This window comes from Saccostrea cucullata, unplaced genomic scaffold (genome assembly GCF_032062105.1).
Source record: "Saccostrea cucullata isolate Sc308-1 unplaced genomic scaffold, CSIRO_AGI_Scuc_v1 ctg4460, whole genome shotgun sequence".
Lineage (NCBI taxonomy): Eukaryota > Metazoa > Mollusca > Bivalvia > Ostreida > Ostreidae > Saccostrea > Saccostrea cuccullata.
In genome coordinates this window covers 1-19,078 of record NW_026930991.1, presented here as the reverse complement: position 1 = coordinate 19,078, position 19,078 = coordinate 1, and the positions used below count along the sequence as shown (strand labels likewise).

At 33.7% G+C, this 19,078-nt stretch overlaps 1 protein-coding gene and 2 pseudogenes across 1 annotated transcript; 1 reads left to right on the top strand and 2 right to left on the bottom strand.

Annotated features, from left to right (window-relative positions):
* Positions 1-2,875: 2,875 nt before the first annotated feature.
* LOC134230932 (uncharacterized) lies at positions 2,876-4,676 on the bottom strand (annotated as a pseudogene).
* Positions 4,677-6,536: 1,860 nt separating this feature from the next.
* LOC134230931 (uncharacterized) lies at positions 6,537-7,701 on the bottom strand (annotated as a pseudogene).
* Positions 7,702-14,266: 6,565 nt separating this feature from the next.
* On the top strand, positions 14,267-17,619 carry LOC134230930 (uncharacterized; the record flags this gene model as incomplete). Its single annotated transcript, XM_062712799.1, has 4 exons — positions 14,267-14,302; positions 16,071-16,158; positions 16,802-17,187; positions 17,452-17,619. Coding segments are annotated over exons 1-4 (678 nt in total), but the record flags the coding sequence as incomplete, so codon positions are not given.
* Positions 17,620-19,078: the final 1,459 nt, after the last annotated feature.

Below are 19,078 nucleotides of genomic sequence, written 5' to 3'. Positions count from 1 at the left end.
TATAGTAAATCAAAGTTTTCAAAGTGTCAAAGTTATCACTATAGTTAACTATAGTAAACTATAGTTAACTATAGTATTTTTTTGTTAGGGATGCCCTTATATGATCTATATTATGTATTTAAAGTGCACTGTGCCTTTCATTATGTGTTACAACGTCAAGATTTTGGGGAGCGTGGGGTATGTGAGCTAACTCACTTTTTTCCTTCATTTAAAGAAAAATGATCAAAAATTACAAACAAAAATTTCCAGAATTTTTTTTCATTAAAATTTGTTTTAGAAGAGGTGTAAAAATCCGTATGTAAACATTAAAAATATTGCGTACAGGTTCTTCATTTAGTGGAACTCAACTCCAGGGAAGAACACAATAAAGTTCAAACTACGTTGCGTATTACCTTAACAAAATATTTTATCTTAAATTTTTGACATACGGTATTCATCTTTTACTGGATGTTGGTGGACTTTTTCTCCTCTGTAATTGAGGTAGGCTGTCTCTGCCTCCATGTATGAATTCTCGGGTTGGGTGCTGTCCTTCGAGAAGCATGGGACAGAGACTCGTGCAGTTCGCTTGACGGCTTCTGTACTCTACTTGATTCCACTTGCTTCTTTTGAGATCTTCGTAATGGTAGAAGACGTCACAGTGGTTTTCTTCTGTCTCATTGGTTCAGCGGAGGAGGCTCTTGAATCTGTAAGTGATTTATCTTACAGAAATAGAACATGTATATATTATTTTAGGTCTTCTTAAAATATTGTTAAAAGTAAAATGCAATATTTTTAATCTTTACGACGTTTTTGAAAAGGCATATTAATGGCAGAAAATTTGGAAGTTTTCAAGAGAAAATATTTCACCACGATCATCGTCAGCTGAAATCTCAGAAGTACACTTTTTCTAGGGTGGTTGCTGTTGAGGTTCTGAAAGAATAAAGTCCTCGCGAACCTATCAATATCATATAGCAAATAATAATTATTGTTAAATTATTATGAATTTCAATTGCACTGCTACAAATTAATGCAATGAACTTAAGACTGGTATGATACTGGCTTGTATGATTACATGCATAACTATTTAGTGATAAACTAGGTATACAAACGTTTCACAAAGTGTTTTAATTTCAAAAATTTATTTTCATTTATGACAAAGTATATTATTATAGCAGTGTATTTCAAACTTGTTTTCACAAAAATCAGATTGATTATTCAGAACAAAATTTCATAAAATAATATATAATTTTATCCAGGCCAAAATAAAGTTGTTTTATTTTTTGGTATTGTTGCTCGCCTCATTGAAATACAACCTGCTAAAAATATTGGCAAAATATTTCATAGATCAATTCTAATATCTGATTAATATGAGATATGAGTATCATCCTGTGTAGTGCTTAGCTGCAGATCTGTAGCTCTCTGCTTGAAAAAATTCTGACAGATAAAGCAAAGAGCTGCAGCTATGTAGTTCTATAACTATTTTTCAATAACTCAAAAATAACGCGGGTTGGTTAAGGCAGCACATGGATCAGAATTCGGCGAATTAACACTTTTTATAATTATGTAACACAAATCAAAAAAGTCAAGGATAAAACTTTTGATATAAGTATGCATAAAACCATACTTTTAACAGCTCGCCTATAAGTCGGACAATGAGTTTTAGACCAGAGATTAACTCCCAAAAAAACGACTTATAGCCGTGTACATACGGTAAAGCACATCTTATTTATAAGCTTTATCCCCACATGAATCATACATGACATTCAGTCTAATTGCTTTAAAACTTGGATTTCTTGTGTTTGTTTACATGAATTCTCACTTTCACTCTGCTACAGCATGATCAACAGTTTTGACGTCATGGGTTTGGTATTAAACCCTTGTGATAACTACAGGGACAAGAAACGACAAATTCCGTTTATGCCTTTGGATATACAACCTCTAAAGACTAATTAATCTTGGATATCGATTGAAAAGAATCATATCTCTTAACTTCACGTTAACAGCTTACAATGACGTCAAATCATATAGACAAGTAGATAGATTGATTGTATACTGTTTAACGTCCCTCTCAAGGATATATAGACAAGTAGAATATTTCGTTGTAACCTTAATGTATTTAATATTAATATTATTAAAAAAAGAAAGAAAATTAATGAAAATCACCACTGCTAGATCAGACATACTTTTTCAATCCCAAGTAACTATAAGTCATAGCTAAATCAAACTTTCATGGATGATGTATCAAGGTATAAACTAATTTCTGTTGAGATTCAAGATATGGCTCCCGTGACGAAATTGTTTACCTCCTCGAATAAAAGAGTTCCTATAGTCTGTTTTTACCCTATGTGATTCTGAACCAAGTATAATGTGGACGTCGCGCACAATACTGGTATTACTTAACGTTACGCTTATAACGTCAAAAATAGTGTAAAATAATGTACAAAATCAAAGTTACATTCAAAAAAATACTTTAATAATGCAAGACGGTATTTTTCATGTTGATACATGTACCTCTGATGAATTATAAATTAAAATTAATTTTAATTTTATAAGAAAGATTAAGGTAGGTCGGGGTTTACACAAACACCCTCACACAGTCATTGTTCACTCATTATAGACATTGTTTATAAACTTTCCTTAAGTAAATTGTAATACATAAGTTTGAGTCCACACCACTTTCAATTATTATTTAAGATAATTTAAAGTCTATAGCTATTAGAAATATTGATTATATATTTTCACTGCAATGTTACATATATGTATTTAATCTTAATTTGTAAAATGTAAGAGCCAATAAAAAAAATTATAAATTGTAATACATGTATTTGCAAGAAGTATAAATCTTGGGCAATATTTTAAAATATATGATCAACAAAATTTCCTAAAACAATCCATGCATTTTGTATCATGCATTATAGCAAATGAATATTTGAGTATATTACGTACTGGAAATGTTCTTTGATATATTAAACAATATTTCAAAAACGAAGTACATAAGACAATTATCAATTCATACTTTAAAATACATACGGTATTTATTTGATAATTTATTTCCCATGTCGCTATGTGTATGTACAGCATTCATACGATTCAAAAACATGTCAGCCTACATGTATCTAGGACATAAGAATTCCGTTTATCGCATGCAGTATATTCAAATGAACATCTTCGTCTAAATCAATAGTGACCCTTGGATCTACTTCGGAGCAGATGTAAACTGCTGCACTTGCTGGTACAATTGCCTTTCTTCGTCTTAAAAGTTTATATCTACGAGGATTCTGTTTTGTATTGTCATAGTACAGACCAGTTATGACATCAGTACCAGCTGGTAATGTCGAGCCCCACGAATTTTTGTCGCTGTCCAGTGTATGGGCAGGTTCTTGGATTTTAATCAAGAAATAGTCTTGATGTGGATCATCTGCGTACACAGAAATAACCTGGCCCTTAGAAACAAGTTTTGCCATGGATCCTTGGTCGTCATCCTGATCGACATCGGTTGTGATGTCAGTTTCCTGTATCATTTTAATATTTAGAATATGTCCAGCTGCTGGAACATTTAAGCATTCATCATAGGAACGCGAATCGCATTTATCACAGAAACAGGACAGTTCGCGGGTTGTTATTTCGTCGTCGGAGTCTCGAACAATAACTTGATGAACAGACCTGATATTAGGTACTTACTTAAATCGCAAGTTGTCATCTCGTGGAATGCAATCCATGAAACGAAAGATACTACGTCGGCACACGGACTTTGTCATGGTCAAATTAGAAATAGCAAAATCGTGAGGCCCTGTAATGTATAAATTTAAAAATACAATTAAGTTTATAACTGTATGTACCGGGCATATAAATATTTAAATTGCGCCTTTGTTTTTAATCTGAACTCAATTAAACGACCTATGCGAATATAAACATGATATCACAGAAGCTATGTGAATTTCTTACAAAAACATAACTGCAACGATTAAGAGGTAAGAAAGGTATTTATAGACCTAGAACAGACTGGTCACTTGTCCTAATTGTATTCACAAAATTTTAGCTTCTTTGACTCAACATTCAACTTAAGTGTAACTGAGCAGATTTTTTGTGAAATTTTTGTTTTGTATACATGTTCGTGTAACTATAAAAATTTATTCGTAAGAAAACGAGTTGTAGTAAACTTCTTCACCTTTAGCATGAGCTGTCTCAAAGAAATTTCGGGTAAAATGCTTGAACCCAAAATCCTGACAGGAGTTACTGATGTCACCAAAGCAATGTCTACTTTTATACTGGGCTGCACACCCGTCAGTAAACTCATGCATGGTCTCCGTGGAATATGAGATGGATGACAGATATTCAGATATACTTTTCCGCACAGCGTAGAAAATATACTGGTCGTGCTGTTGATCATAACTGATAACAAAAAAGTGTTCAGTGATTATTTCCGGATTCTCTTCGGAACTTTCTATACCATCTACGTCAAGAAGTGCATGGCGATGCAACAGCAAACATATATTAAATTTACATAAAGTACAGGTCTTGGTCACAAACAAGATATTCTTCAGAAAACACAATAAGACAATAACAAAAACACAATAAAAACAAAAAACGTAAAACCTTCGCCATGTACGTACTTTTTTTTGCAACATGGAAAACTCTTTCTGGAAATGAGAAAAAGTTTCATGAGCTGAGTAACTGTCATCTCTGTGTTCATTCATACTTTTTTGCATTCCATTCCTCGATCAGCAAGTACGCAGCAGAGAGAGATAACTAAGACATGTTAGAATTAAGCTTCAACAATGATAGGACGATTTCAAAAATCAGAGTCAAAATTCACAGAGCAAAGCCATTAAAGTCATAAAAAAAATGTGGTTAAGATTTCGTTCAGTCAATTATTGAAAACAAATTTGGCATTTCATTCAACTCCAACTAAGGTGAAAACATATCCAAAGGAATTGTCTCACCTGCTCAAATGGGAAAATGTGCAGAAAAAAAGTCAACATCTAACAAAACAATTGAGAACCTCATTTTCTGGCTTCTGGTCTTTCGTACAACATGTATGACAGGGTAAGAATGAATAAGATACACATAACAAAAGAAGCTGCAGATCAAAATGCGATTTCTAAACTCGAAAAAGAGAATTCCAAGACAATAAAACCTAAAGACCACTATGGGAAATTCGAAAGTTGTGATTTTGCCAAGGATGTATTTTTCTAATCAGAAATTAAGCAATACCCTGCAGGAAAGCGTATCAACTAGATTGACACGCAAGTACAACCTGACATATCATGACACAGAGCCAAATAATTCAGGTCAAATGTTAATGCCAACTGGTATTCACACTAACAAATTCCATATATCTTTCACAGTCAGCGGAGATATTACACAATTAGAGTCAGAAGATCCAAAATTAACTTAAAGAAAGGGTCGAATAGCTGCTCCATCTATAAGGTCTGCTAAGAAATTAAACAAAGAAACATAACATTAACAACCACAATTGTACCTTGAAAAAGCATCGCTCTTAAGGTTCAAACGACAAACTAAATTGACGGCAAACTCACAACATTTAAAGAGACACTACAGCTTATTTTACGCAAAAATAATGAAACAAAAAATTTTACCGCAACTTTCTTTAATTTTCTCGCAAAGTTGAAGGTATGACCTTTCCGAAAATTACAGGTTTTAAAAGGAAATAAATCTGGTTTATCCGTAAAAAAAAAATGTTTGTAATAGTTTTTGACGGTCCTATAAAAACAACAAAGGTACTTCTGGCTGTTCTTCAATACCAGGTGTAGAGATCATTAATGATCTTACATGCTTCAAATTTTCAGCATCGATATCATTTTCACCATTTAATCAAATAGTGATTGAATAAACACTCTCCATTAAATGTGGAAATTGAGCTGTAATCTCTCTTTAAATGCCTGAGGCGGGATTCATAATGACTTAGATTTTTTCTTAAATGTTGAAATCAAGCATTGAAAAAAATATAAGGTAAGAAGACTGTTTAAGTTTGAATTCATAAAGATTCTAAGCACAATTCTTATTAAAATGTTATTTAGAAAAAAACAACGTACTTAAGTCAAAGCTTAATGACAGCACTGGCATCTTCGTTTTTTCAAAACTTTTATGGGGTAATGGAAAAGACAAACAACACGGCACTTATCTGTCAAATGTGAGAGGAACGTTATCTCGAAAACTCTCATCCCCAAGATAATTTAGTAAAAAAGACAAACACTTTGAAAATTATGAAAACAAGACTGATGAGACGGGTGATTTAGATATTCTCAAATTGATTTCGACAGATACACTGTTTGTTGTAAATGCAGATGATATAAACTATCCATATTGCATATTAAAAGCATCGAAAAATCCAGTTGTCTTGTGAAAATTTGTAACTGACAAGTGGGGAATGTAGTTTTCGGAAGGAAGCAAAGTTGTTCACGGATACTATTTTGGTTGTCAAAGTGAAAACCTTACAGAACAAAAATTAAGAAAATTATTCATTAATTTCCTTGTTATATTTCATATCATTTTTTAGTTACTACTAATAATTCTTATTGTTCAATATAATAATTACGATTTTGTTTCAACTTTAACCTGTTTTCATAACATTTGTTTTTTTTCACAACTTTATGCTCTGTTTACATGAAATGGTTATTTACCTGGTCGAATGTCCCATTCAGATAACTGGGATGCATGACCATGTGTCAAACAGTGGCATCTTGTGTGTATAGTTGGGCGGTTGGTCCAATGGGAATACAGATCGTTCTTAATCGAAGAAGGACTCGTAAACACCAGGCTTCAACATTGACCTCCACCTTATCTTTGAAATGCGTCCTTCAAACTGCGTGATCTTTCTCCTCGACATGCGCTTGAAATGATCCTTGGCATGTTTCCATGCACCGTCCATGCGATTGGTATGCACCTCTTTCTCCTTTCCAAGTGTTCAAGTAACTCTTTTTAAATGCATACTGATGTATAACAGTGAAATTTTCATACCCTAAATCGTTAAGTGAACAATACGTCGACCATCCCTCGCTGTATTTCGTACTTCCACGTTCCACACGTCTCTCGATTATGGGAATGAGAGTGTCCTCTGATCTGTCCCCCACTGGATTAAGAATCAGTGTGTTGCTTTCTCTCTCCACCATACCAAATATCCATATCTACAGGAAAAATTATAAACTTGCTTAATAATGTTGTTGAAAAATGTAATAATTGCCATTTTTTTTAAATTGTCTATGGACACTTTAATAATTTTAAAATTTGTAATATTTAAAAAAAACATTTATGTTTTGTTTTAATATAAATTACTTTTGAATATCTATACAATGAACACATTAAATTGTGCATGATTATATTTTTTTATAATACTGATGTTACCTTAAGTCCCTTGTTTGGATCTCCCCTGTTATGTTTGACTATCCTCCCAAAAAGTGACTCGTCAATCTCGATGATTCCTGACGGTTTCTTCTTGATAGTTATCTCAAAGTATTCTTTGAACAGTTCCCTTTTAAATGATGCCCAGTTTACACCTGTTGACTTGTAAGCTACTCCAGCAAATCTTGAACACTGGATCAATGAACACCCGTCAAAATAGTTTTTTTAATGAATAATATAATATCTTGAATCATCAGGTTATTCGAATTCTTTGGCTCTACTTGACCTTGTGTGGTTTCTGTTATTTAAACATCTGTAGATTGCACCTCCGGGATTCCTCGCTGAGGATTTCAAAACCATGGTGCCGTCACGGGGCATAGAATGGTGTTTGGTAACAGCATGTGCATCTTGAACCATTCATACACCATAACCCGCGGTTGCATGAAGAGTGTGAAGAAGTTCTATGGATTGGAAAAATCTCCAGGCATTATCTGCAGTATGTTACTCGTTTGTCTGTCTCTGAAATTCCCTCAATTTCTTCTAGATTCCTCCATTATGACTATAATGCTTACAAGAAAGTAATTTTCTTGGAAAGAAACTCCTACTTAAATACTACTCACCTTTCACGAGAATTTAATACCACCCAACGATTTGTCGATTCCTCCACTGATAAAGAGATGTTTTCAAAATTTGTACTCAGGGGCACTTGCACTTTTTAAACATATAAAAGCACTTTACCTTAAATTCCTTATTTGCATATAAGAAATTACCTTTAACTCTCATTAATATTCTGAAGTGCGTAACATTACACAGGAATAAAAAAAAATGTATGTATTATTGAAATTTTATTAGAATTCTTCATTTTCTCATGTATTTTGGAATGTAATATCTGACTCCAGATTTGCTTGAATAGCTCAAAATATTGATACTTGCGTATGGATTGATTGATTGTTTACTGTTTGACATCCCTCTCCAGAATATTTCACTGATATGAGCGTCAACATTGCCAGTGAAGGGCTGCAAAATTAAGACATATGATCTGAACTTACGGCCTTTGAGCAGGGAGGGATCGTGCCACACGTGATGTGACACGGGGCCTCGGTCTATACGGTCTCATCCGAAGGACTGTCCCATTTAATCGCCTTTTTCGACAAAAAGGGGACATTGAGGACCTATTTTAACCCGGACCCCCACGGGATCTAGCGCATGGATATGTTCCATCCGTATAACTTATAGGTTTTCCCATTTTCGAATAATCTGTAATTGTTACTTATTACTAACATTGTATTAAATGCATAAATAGAGTGCTTATGTTTACATTAGTTTACATGACTAACTTTTTAGTCCTTTTTAACTTCTGGCTCAAAATGTGAAGAGGGTGAAGGACATCAACAAGAGTAAAATCATCCAACAACTGGCTTCTCAAGAAGAGTCGTTCTTTAGCATACATTTCAGGATCTCTTTTCTCATTTTATACATTATCCAGCACATCTAGCACTTGAACAAATCTTTCCGTTCCTCGTTTGCATGATGAAAGATGGGACAACTATCTTGTAGTTGCTGCTCTAATCAGTGTCAAAGTTTTCAAACCATACGCTTCTTCTACAATGAAACATAGCAAACGTCTTTGGAGAATACTCAAAAGTTTCCACAATGCCAAAAGTAGACTGTCGACTTCCACTAGCAATGGGTACTCCTTCCCCAAGTGGTTTAAACACAATGCCAACCTGTGATTTCTGCAATTGATGCACTGGGAGTAGAGAGAAATGTGGCGAATCCTCCTCTGTAGACCTAGGGGAACAATTTTTTTAATGAAAATTTATAAGTGACTGAAAAAAAAATATTAAATTTCAAAACAAACTATTTTGAGATTAAATGATTTGAAGACTTTTAATATTATTTATATTATTTTGTTAAATTGTACTTTGAAACTTCTTAAAAGTCATTTACAAATAGTAGGAACTGTACATTTATTTCAAATGATCTAATTCAGTGTAATCTTTCTTAAAATTAACCCCCCCCCCAAATGTATTAAAAAAACACACTGTTACAGTGAATTCACACATACACCTTGTTCGGTAACTGCATTTAAAAAAATACAAATGAACTTCATTCTAATAAGAAAATTTATTTATTAATTTAAAAAAAAAAGATAATTATTAATTATTGTTGTCTAGAACTTGAGATGACAATATGATTGTAACTTGTAAATATTTCATTTTTGAGAACCTATGTTCAGTGTAAAAAAGTTTTTTTTTCATCATGTGGGACACTAGAAGATTGTGACGATCAGATAAACTCTTGTATATAATTTGGAACTCTCTAGTTAAGAGAAGACTACGTTTAGTTGTCAAACAATCAGAATCAAGTATGAAAGTATAAAAGCGCTGTCATCTGAGTGCAGTAACACTTTACATTCTGTCAGTCAGTAGGAGAGTCGGTAGCTGCAGTAGACTTAAGATAAGGTGCGACAGGGATTAGACGTGACTGAACAAGTATTTCCTTCCTAGCTTACATTAAGTGAAGCTTTAAATAAATAAAGTAAAACTTAATTATAAATCAGTAAGCCAGCAGTGAGACATAATTGAGACGCATAGGCCTAAATAGAGTTTTTAATTGCTACCCCGTCCATTAGTTATTTTTTGTTGTATATAATTTAAATTCTCTTTGTTAGGTTCTCAGAAGTAATCTGAGCTTTCCTATGAATCACTTTTGAGCAAGTAGCTCAATCTAAATTGAGAGTTAATATTCTTGTATATATTTTTGATTATTTTATATTATTGTTGCAACATCCGCTCGGTTACACGCCACAAAATGTATGCAAAATGAAAGAAAACCTTTTGAAAATAAAAATTCACTCCCGCTACCACTACAATGTAACTCACACTGTCTTCGTTCAGTACAACTTAGATGGGGAAATTAATGGATGGTACTGCACCTGTAAGGTGGGTTCCAGAGTAGTAGGCTAATGTGTCCATGTCTCAAGTGTCTTGTGGTACCACGGTTATCAAAGGTTACACGAAAATCAACCAACGCCAAGCTTTGACTTTTCTAAGTTTATCCTGGATGCCGGTGAGCTGCCACACTTAGACTGGGAATCAGACTGTAGTTCTGTCATGGAAGAGTAGATCAATTTCTTAATGCGTGTTAAAGAACCTGTATTTTGAGAACTTTAGATTAGAATTATACGATCAATACAGACACGTAGCATCGTTTTTGAAAGGGGTGGGGGGGGGGCAACCTCGGAAATTTTGACCGCCCAAGATTGAATTACTATGAACATATATAGAACATGACTTGAGGGTCCCCTGTGGCTTTCCATACTTATCGTTGTCAAGAGCTTCTTCTGAGGGTGGAGTTAATCGGGACCCAAAGGGTTGAATCACTGCTAAAACTGCAAAATTTTCAAACTGATAAGAAGTCATCATCTCAATAAGTTGTTGGTCTGTGTTGTGTAAGTTGTGTAAGTAATACATGTAAGTGGTTTCAGTGTAGATTTTGTGTATTAGATAAAATCGTAAGTGCAGGTTTGGCGTACCCAAGTGCATGTATGTTGAACAGAGACTCAGGTGTTCGGAAATTTCGAGTTGTTTCAGTCAAGTTTGATTTCGTTTTTATCTTTACTTTTGTCCTTCAAGTATGCTGCAAGGTTGAAATAACTCATTGACTATAGGCGGGTTTTTATGCAAAGGAAAACCTATACAAAGTATATTATTATCGAAGAACAATCTTAATTAAGGAAGCCATTTTTGAAGAGGGAGCAAAGAAAGGATCAGGAGTGATTCACGGGCATGGTATTCACAGGTGATCACAAGGATTCAAAGTGGTTTAAAAAATTGACTGCGTTTGGAAGTAATGTATCTTGGGCAATGCAATCTTGGGATATGAAATCATGGCCTAGTCAAGATTTAAAACATGGGATATATCTTTAGTTATGTATACATCAAGTGTTGAACTTGAAAATTAGTATGGAAACATTTTGTCCGGAGTCTAGCTGTCCGTATGTCTGTAAAGCAAGTATTTGGTTATACCTTGAAAATTTGACAAGAAATGAAAACATCACTGATTCAGATTCTAGAGGTAGAAATAACACTTTTTACGAACATGAACTGCTAAAAGTCATCATAAAGATTATAGATACAAATATGAAATATCTTTATCAAATGTTATGAAATGATTTAACATTAAAATATGTGAACAAAGTATACGGAAAGGAAAAAGAAAAGCAGGGTAGCATAATACTCGGAATAAAAAAATCACAGCATATGGCGAAAAATTGGTCAGATGAGAAATTAAGTTACTGTGCACCAAAATCAGTGTTCTGAAGTATTCAGCCGTGAAATTATTAAGCCACATAGGGAAAACACTATAAAACCCATAACACAAGCGTTTTGATGACAAAAAATGTTGCCAACACATCTTGTTGCACCATTTGACGTACCTGGGATATACAAATTATTTTTCAATATTTAGAGATGATATGGATTTCTTGCAATCTTGGAACAGTTTACGGAAGTTCCATGGGGTCTGAATTTCGTATTGTCTAATTAATGTAAAAGGCAACAAAAGGTGCCTTAGCAGTTTCTTGTAAAATTTCCCCCATAAAACTTGTTACAAGTTATAAAACTTGTTACCCATTGTCATAGAATTTAATTCTTTGAAAGTTGTTATATAATACTAAGCTAACATATAAGGCCCGTGGACCTCTAGTTTTTTTGAAAGAATTTGATTCATAACAGTTCCTCTCAATTTTTAGGGCCCCGCTTGGCGGGCGCCCTATAGTGATCAGTCCGTCCGTCCGTCCGTCCGAGATCTTTTGTCCGGGGCATATCTTCTCTCTCCTTGGCCCAATCTGGCTCATGCTTCACCTACAGAGTGCCTATGGGTAACCTGTGTGCAGTGACCTTGAACCAGGTTTGTAGGTCAAAGGTCAAGGTCATAGCTGAATAATATGAAAAATCCCTGTCCGGAGCATATCTTCTCTCTCCTTGGCCCAATCTGGCTCATACTTCACCCACAGAGTGCCTTTGGGTAACCTGTGTGCAGTGACCTTGAACCAGGTTTTTAGGTCAAAGGTTAAGGTCCCCATGGGTTAGAGTGTCACTTGTATAAGATAAAATATTTCCTTAACCCTACAATTCATGGTGGCAAGTTTGGTTGAAATTGTGATAGTGGTTCTGGAGGAACCCCCCCCCCCCGGAAAAAAAAGAGAGAAGACTATGAATACCACAAAGAAGAAAAATAATAGCAGCATTTTAAAAAGAATATCTTACGCTATGGGTTCAGGTGATCTAAAAAGTATTAGTGTAAACTGATACTGTCTGGTACATGCTCGAGCTCTTATTCAAGATATTTGATAAAAATACCCATTACAAAATTAAAAAGGCTTCAAAGATAAATTTGTCAATCTTGGCATGTCTACATGTTCGTACTTGTTTTAAAAATTTTAATCAATATCAAATTTTTGACTAAATAATTGATAACACATAGCTGTGGAAATGTTGACTCTGGTCGAGTTTCAAAATGAATAAAGGAATAATCTTGGTAGTACAAAATCAGCCAAAATTTCACATCTCAGTTTGCACATTTACCTTTGGAAAAGCCAGTAGTGGTGTATCCTGTGTTTGAAAAATCTGGTAACCAAATTGGTTGACATTTTTTTGGTATGAGGTGGAATATTACATTTATTGAGAAGTCATTACAAAATAAATGGAATGTACATAAATATTTATTAGGAATATTACAGGAATTGGATCTGCTTTTTTTATCAGGAAAAGGTTGTACACATGTCATCATCTAAAATAATACTTGACATGTCTCTTGTGATGGGTCAAGATGCCGGAAAATTCATAACTGAAAATCTGACAAGTTATATACAATACAATGTCTTAATAAAAAAGTGCCGAGATAATGCAGAATGTAAAATACAAAAATCAAAATTTAGGTATGAATATATTAACCAATATCTATGCCCATTCCTAATGCTGATGTAGCAATATTAAGTCTTTTTTTCTCCTTTTTGTTGATTATACTTTATTTATTATATAATTATTATTTTCTTATTCATTTGTTAAATTATATTTTTTTTCTCATTTCTCTTCCTCTCTCTCTCTCTCTCTCTCTCTCTGAATAAATTCCAAATATGTACCATTTTATAATCATCTTTTCATACACTTTCCTATGTTTTCATGTACTTGTGATTGTACCTTGACCCATGGAGAGAACGATCATAGGCATTTATGGCTGCTGTTCAATCCATTTCATTAAATGAACAAGATATATTTTAAACTAATATTAACTCGTTTCGCCCTCTGATTTTGGGAGTTCTTCAATAATACATTTCTTTTTACAATTGGCGTTCCTGAATGAAACATTTGATTTTTCTTGTCTAGTTCTTAGTACACATAATGATACACATAAGCAACATCTGTAATAGATTTACAATAAATGAGAATTTTTGGCAAACTTATAGTACTAGAATTACCAACAGATACTTACCAATACATGGCTGAGGCAATTACTGATGTAGCAATCATAACTCTCAATGCACTATATGATTTTGCGAGTTCTTCAATTATAAATTTCTATTTTACTCTTGGCTTTTTCAGAATACAACATTTTTATTTCATTTTTCCTGTCAGGTTCTGAGTACACATAATGATACACATTTGCAAAATATGTAAAAGATTTACAATAAAGGAGAAAGTTTGGCAAACTTATAGTTTAGTACTAGAATTACCAGCAGATACTAACCAGTACAAAAGTCATGGCCGAGGCAATTTCATTGTCAACCTTCTTTACACATAGTTTAATTTTCGGTTTGTCCGGAGAGACTGAAACAAAATTAACATCGTCTAAATTTATACATAACACTTTCAAAACCCTTTTCTTGATCTTTTTTGTACACGTTGCACTCAATGCTAATATGGTGGCAGATGGATGTAATGTCCGAAACTCTCCAGTATGACGGAATCATTTTCTGAACACACATTTCTCTTTATCAATCTCATCTCCATTCCTGTTAGAAAAATAAATTAAGAATGATTCAGTAAAATCAGCAATTGACTGGTCTGTATTATGTGGTTTTAAATTTAAATGCCTCAAGTCTACAAGTAGCGAGGAGAAAAAGGATGCTCAGGACAAGGATTTTTCATATGTCTGCTATGACCTTAACCTTTTATCTACAAACATGGTTCAAGGTCACCGCACACCGATTACCTAAGGGCACTCTTTGGGTGAAGTATGAGCCAGATTGGGCGAAAGGGAGAGAAGATATGCTCCGGACAAGAGATCTCGAACGGACGGACGGACAGACTGATCACTACATGGCGCCCGCCTAGCGGAGCCCTAATTAGGGCCCCTCAAGGATTTGCGGGTGCCCTATAGTAATCACTCTGTCTGTCCGTCTGTCTGTCTTCCGTCCACAAATTTTCTGATTTTTTCTAATAACTTTTTTTATGGTTGCCCAATCAAGTTCTAATTTGGTATGGTAGTTTAGTAGGCAGATATACATATTTTGATGCTAAGTTTGGTTCTCTATGTCCCCTGGTTTGGAGCTGGGATGGTGGGGTAGATTCCTTAACTTTAGAATGCATTGGCAAAGAGAGATAACTGCTGAAGATGTTCCCATTGTAAAATGAATGCTGGCTATGAGTCCTTTGGGATTAATTAGGTTTCCTCCTGAAGAAAATCCAGAGCATTATCTTTATCTGTCACATTGAGATGAATTACCACCTCTGTCTGCAAATAAAGTTTGTTTTGAAGTTAAGTCAATTTGGAATGCTATGAACACTGTGAAATGTGGATTTAGATATAAATTTTTATAATTTATTTTTCTTTCATAGTTATGATTTCATTGAATTCTAAAAACAAAAAATAGATTAAAGAAGATTTTTTGAATTACTTTTTTCTACTTTATGTTAATTAATTTTTAAGGTAGTTTTATAAAAACCCCATTCTATCATTAATACTGAAAAAAGTTCTTGTTTTCTTGTTATAAATTTAGAAGTATCTAGAAGTATCTAGCCTGCTGCAAAAAATTTAGTAGGCTTTTCTTTATCTTTAAGATTAATGTAAACCTTTGTCTGCAACTGCTGTTTGTTTGAAGTTAAGGTCAAGCCTTCATGATATTTGCATTCATTGAAGGCTGGCATTCTATATAACTTAAGCTTCATAATTGTTTAATACATTCAATGTTAAATTGTTCTTTACTGCCTAAAGTAAATACAAGGATATTATTTCAAGTTTTTGAATATTCAGGAATCATCTTTAAATTTTAAGAATAAAGTTGCTGTTGCTCATTCTTCGTACATTTTTTAATCATTCCGTAAGCTGCACCCTTTTAATTCTACCCCATGGCGGGGCCCTTGCTGACTGGTCAGTTTTCTAGTTAAAATCTAACATCTGTGACATGTAAGATATGTACTAGATATACGAAACTATACCAGAAAAGCGGGTTGGGTTCCACGGATGAATTGTAGGTTGAAAACGAGGTGGTTTAGCCATATCTCTTGCAGTTTATAGGTATATAAAAATGTTAATCTTCAATTTGCGTGGTAGCTTAGGTCAAGGGCACGGGCCTGGAAGCTGATGCGACTGCGGCAAAAAAGTGAATATAGGCTTGATTTACCTTAAATTTTGAGGCTATCCCTGCACCATCTTTAAGGAAGGATATGGAAATAACGAACAGTTTGTAGAAGAAAAGAAATATTTTTAATTTAATTTATTAGAAAGAGGTTCAAGGAATGATTGAAGAACAGAGGTCAATCCATCAAGAAGACAGATACTACTTAAGAATTAAGACTGATCAAGATCAAGGTAATTCTAATACCGCTCAATGGTAATAATTTTTCCGAAATGATCATTGTATGAAATCATTGGAACTGTGCAAAAATACCAATATTCCGATTCAGAAGTATAATTGATGTTCCTTTTTATTGTATTGCAATGCACTAATGTAGATAACTAAAATTTTGTGACACCTTATTTTTCGCAATAAAGACATTCATTTGTTATAAGTGAGGAAAACATTTCCAAAATTGTGGTCACTGATTTATATAATAAGGGCCCCGCTCGGCGGGCGCCCTATTGTGATTTAAGTCTGGCACAAACGTTCTTATATGAAAATTAAGTTCTCATTGATATGAAGTGATTGACAGTCTACTAGCTAATTGCTCTGACTGGAATTAGATTTAAAATATAATGTAATTAATGTCAGAAAGATTTGCTATAGTACTAGACTGTAGGTCTATCATATAAAATTTAGCTTAATGACTCTCATTTCTGTATTTTTTAGGACAGCCATTTTTAATTAGATTGAAATATATTGCAACACACAATTCACTATGCCTTTAAACAGTATTGCAGTATATTGCAATGTAAAATTGCCTGCCAATAGCCAGGCCTATAGAAATCACACAAAATGAATTGACATGCCATTGTTGTTTGTGTATGGATTTAGAACATCCTGTGAGCGGTGATCCAGATGAAAGGTTATTTGTTGATGAAGACCTGTTCATTGGAAATTATGGAAAGAGTGGTGATGGAGTCAACAAATTACTGTACGTCTATCAGACTGCTTGGCAAAGACAACTGCTAAATAGATATGGAAATGAGATCTGTCTTCTGGATGCAACATACAGAACAACCAGATACACCTTGCCTCTTTATTTCCTTTGTGTTCCTACAAATGTAAACTACATGACCGTTGCTACATTCATAGTTGAAACAGAGGACAGTGTATCCATCCAAGAAGCCCTATCTATTATAAAATCATGGAACCCAAACTGGAAGCCAGCATATTTTATGTGTGACTATGCAGATGAAGAAATATCCTCTATTGAATCTGTTTTTCCAGATATTTTAATGAATATTTTTGTACATACTATTTTCAGTCGTTTTACTGTTTCTAATTACAAGTATGCTCTGAGCAGATCATTTTCTTTTTTTTTTTAAATTTGCTTCATATATACTCTTTGAATTGAAAAATCAAGACATTTATTAAGGTCCTTGTGGGAACTTCCAATGAATTTATATCATTACATGTTCATGTAGGTGGAACGTGTATGTTATCTCAAACACATCATACATTTTTATTTTATTTTTTAAGAGTCCTTTGTCTACCTTTGTGATTTCCATCGAGAGCAGGCATGGGAGAGATGGCTTAAAGCAACTCACAATGGCATTGGAGATGATAAAGATGAAATTTTATCTTTGTTACGCTCTGTAGCAAGATCCAAAACCAATGAAGAGTTTGAACTGTCAAATAACAGATTAAAGGTACAGTAAAACTCGGTTATAACGAAGTCACAGGGACTTATGAAATTACTAAGAAATTCATTAAATTTAAGGTACATATACCTTGAGACGCAAGGATGCTAAGCTGAAACGAAAGCGCCTGAGAAATGCACAACCAAGCGTCAAAAGAAGAAGACTGGGAATGAAAGTTGAAGGGCAATCTAAGAATGCATCGCAGTCTGTTCTTGAAGGTACATGTGTATGTACATCTATTTAATATTGGCTAATTTTGAGCGGTTTCATTACCTTTAATATATTTACTCGTACATGTATATAGATACAATCTAAAAAAAGAATTGTTTTCAAGTAGATACATATAAGCCAGGGAGTAAATACAATTTGGGATAAAAAATTATCTGGAGTTCTGTTACTGTTATTAAGTTTCAATTCCCAACTGCTTATTAAAGTACTTTTCTTTTCCTTTGCTGTAAGTACAAACCAGTAGAGCTTCAGTCTCGACAAATACTTCAGGTCTTTAATGCACTCTAAACTGTTTATATACCATTTGAACATTATATTTGACAGGTGTCTCATATACTGTGGCATTTCACTTTATTTAACAAAACAAAATTTTGTAAAATTTTTACAATTGCCATGTTAAACATTTATGAAAATAAATCTTCTTTAAAAAGGTAGTTGAATGTAGAAGATTTGAAGTTGACAAGCAAGTTGTATGGCAGTATCTCCATCCACCTGAGAAGATTGATTGATTATTGTTTTTTTACGCGGAGTCGGCAATATTTCAGCCATATTTCGCGGAGAAATTTAAATACTGTATGAACGGTTTTGAAAGTTTTGGGTTTCTCTGGCGGCCCCAGTAACATTTTTCGAACTCCAGAGAAACGATCTTTGCGTGCCAAGGGGGTTGTTATCCTTGACACGGGGCACCATTTAACGTCCCATCCGACGGACTTTGAATTTAAAAATAAAAACAGTTAAATACAAATATACAAAGATAATAATGTTTATAAAAATATTGACATTTAAATCTTATTGTAAAGATCTGTTTCTTGCAGGTATTGTAAAATTGCGCTAGGAGTTACATTTGCAAAAAGATCATGCATCGTTTTTACACCATTAAAAAGTTTATTTCGAACAGGTGTAAAATCAGAACATTCTAAAAGTATATGAGTGTTGAAGAAGTGTTAGCTTCACCATTGAAATTAAATAGAACGGTCTAGGGAATTTTAAAGAACAGTAAGTTAAAATCTACTTTCTAAACATGTATTTCATTTTAACATACAGAAAATAAAAGTAATAATCCCAAAAGTCACAATCTTAAAGATGGCATGGACACAGATTTGAAGTTTAAATTATCTGTATAATGTACTACAACATATATTTTAATAGCCTTTCACACAAAAATAAATGAATAATCCTATTTCATCTAAAAGTTATTTAAGCTTAAAATATTTGGATGGGTTTGATTGACATGTACTTG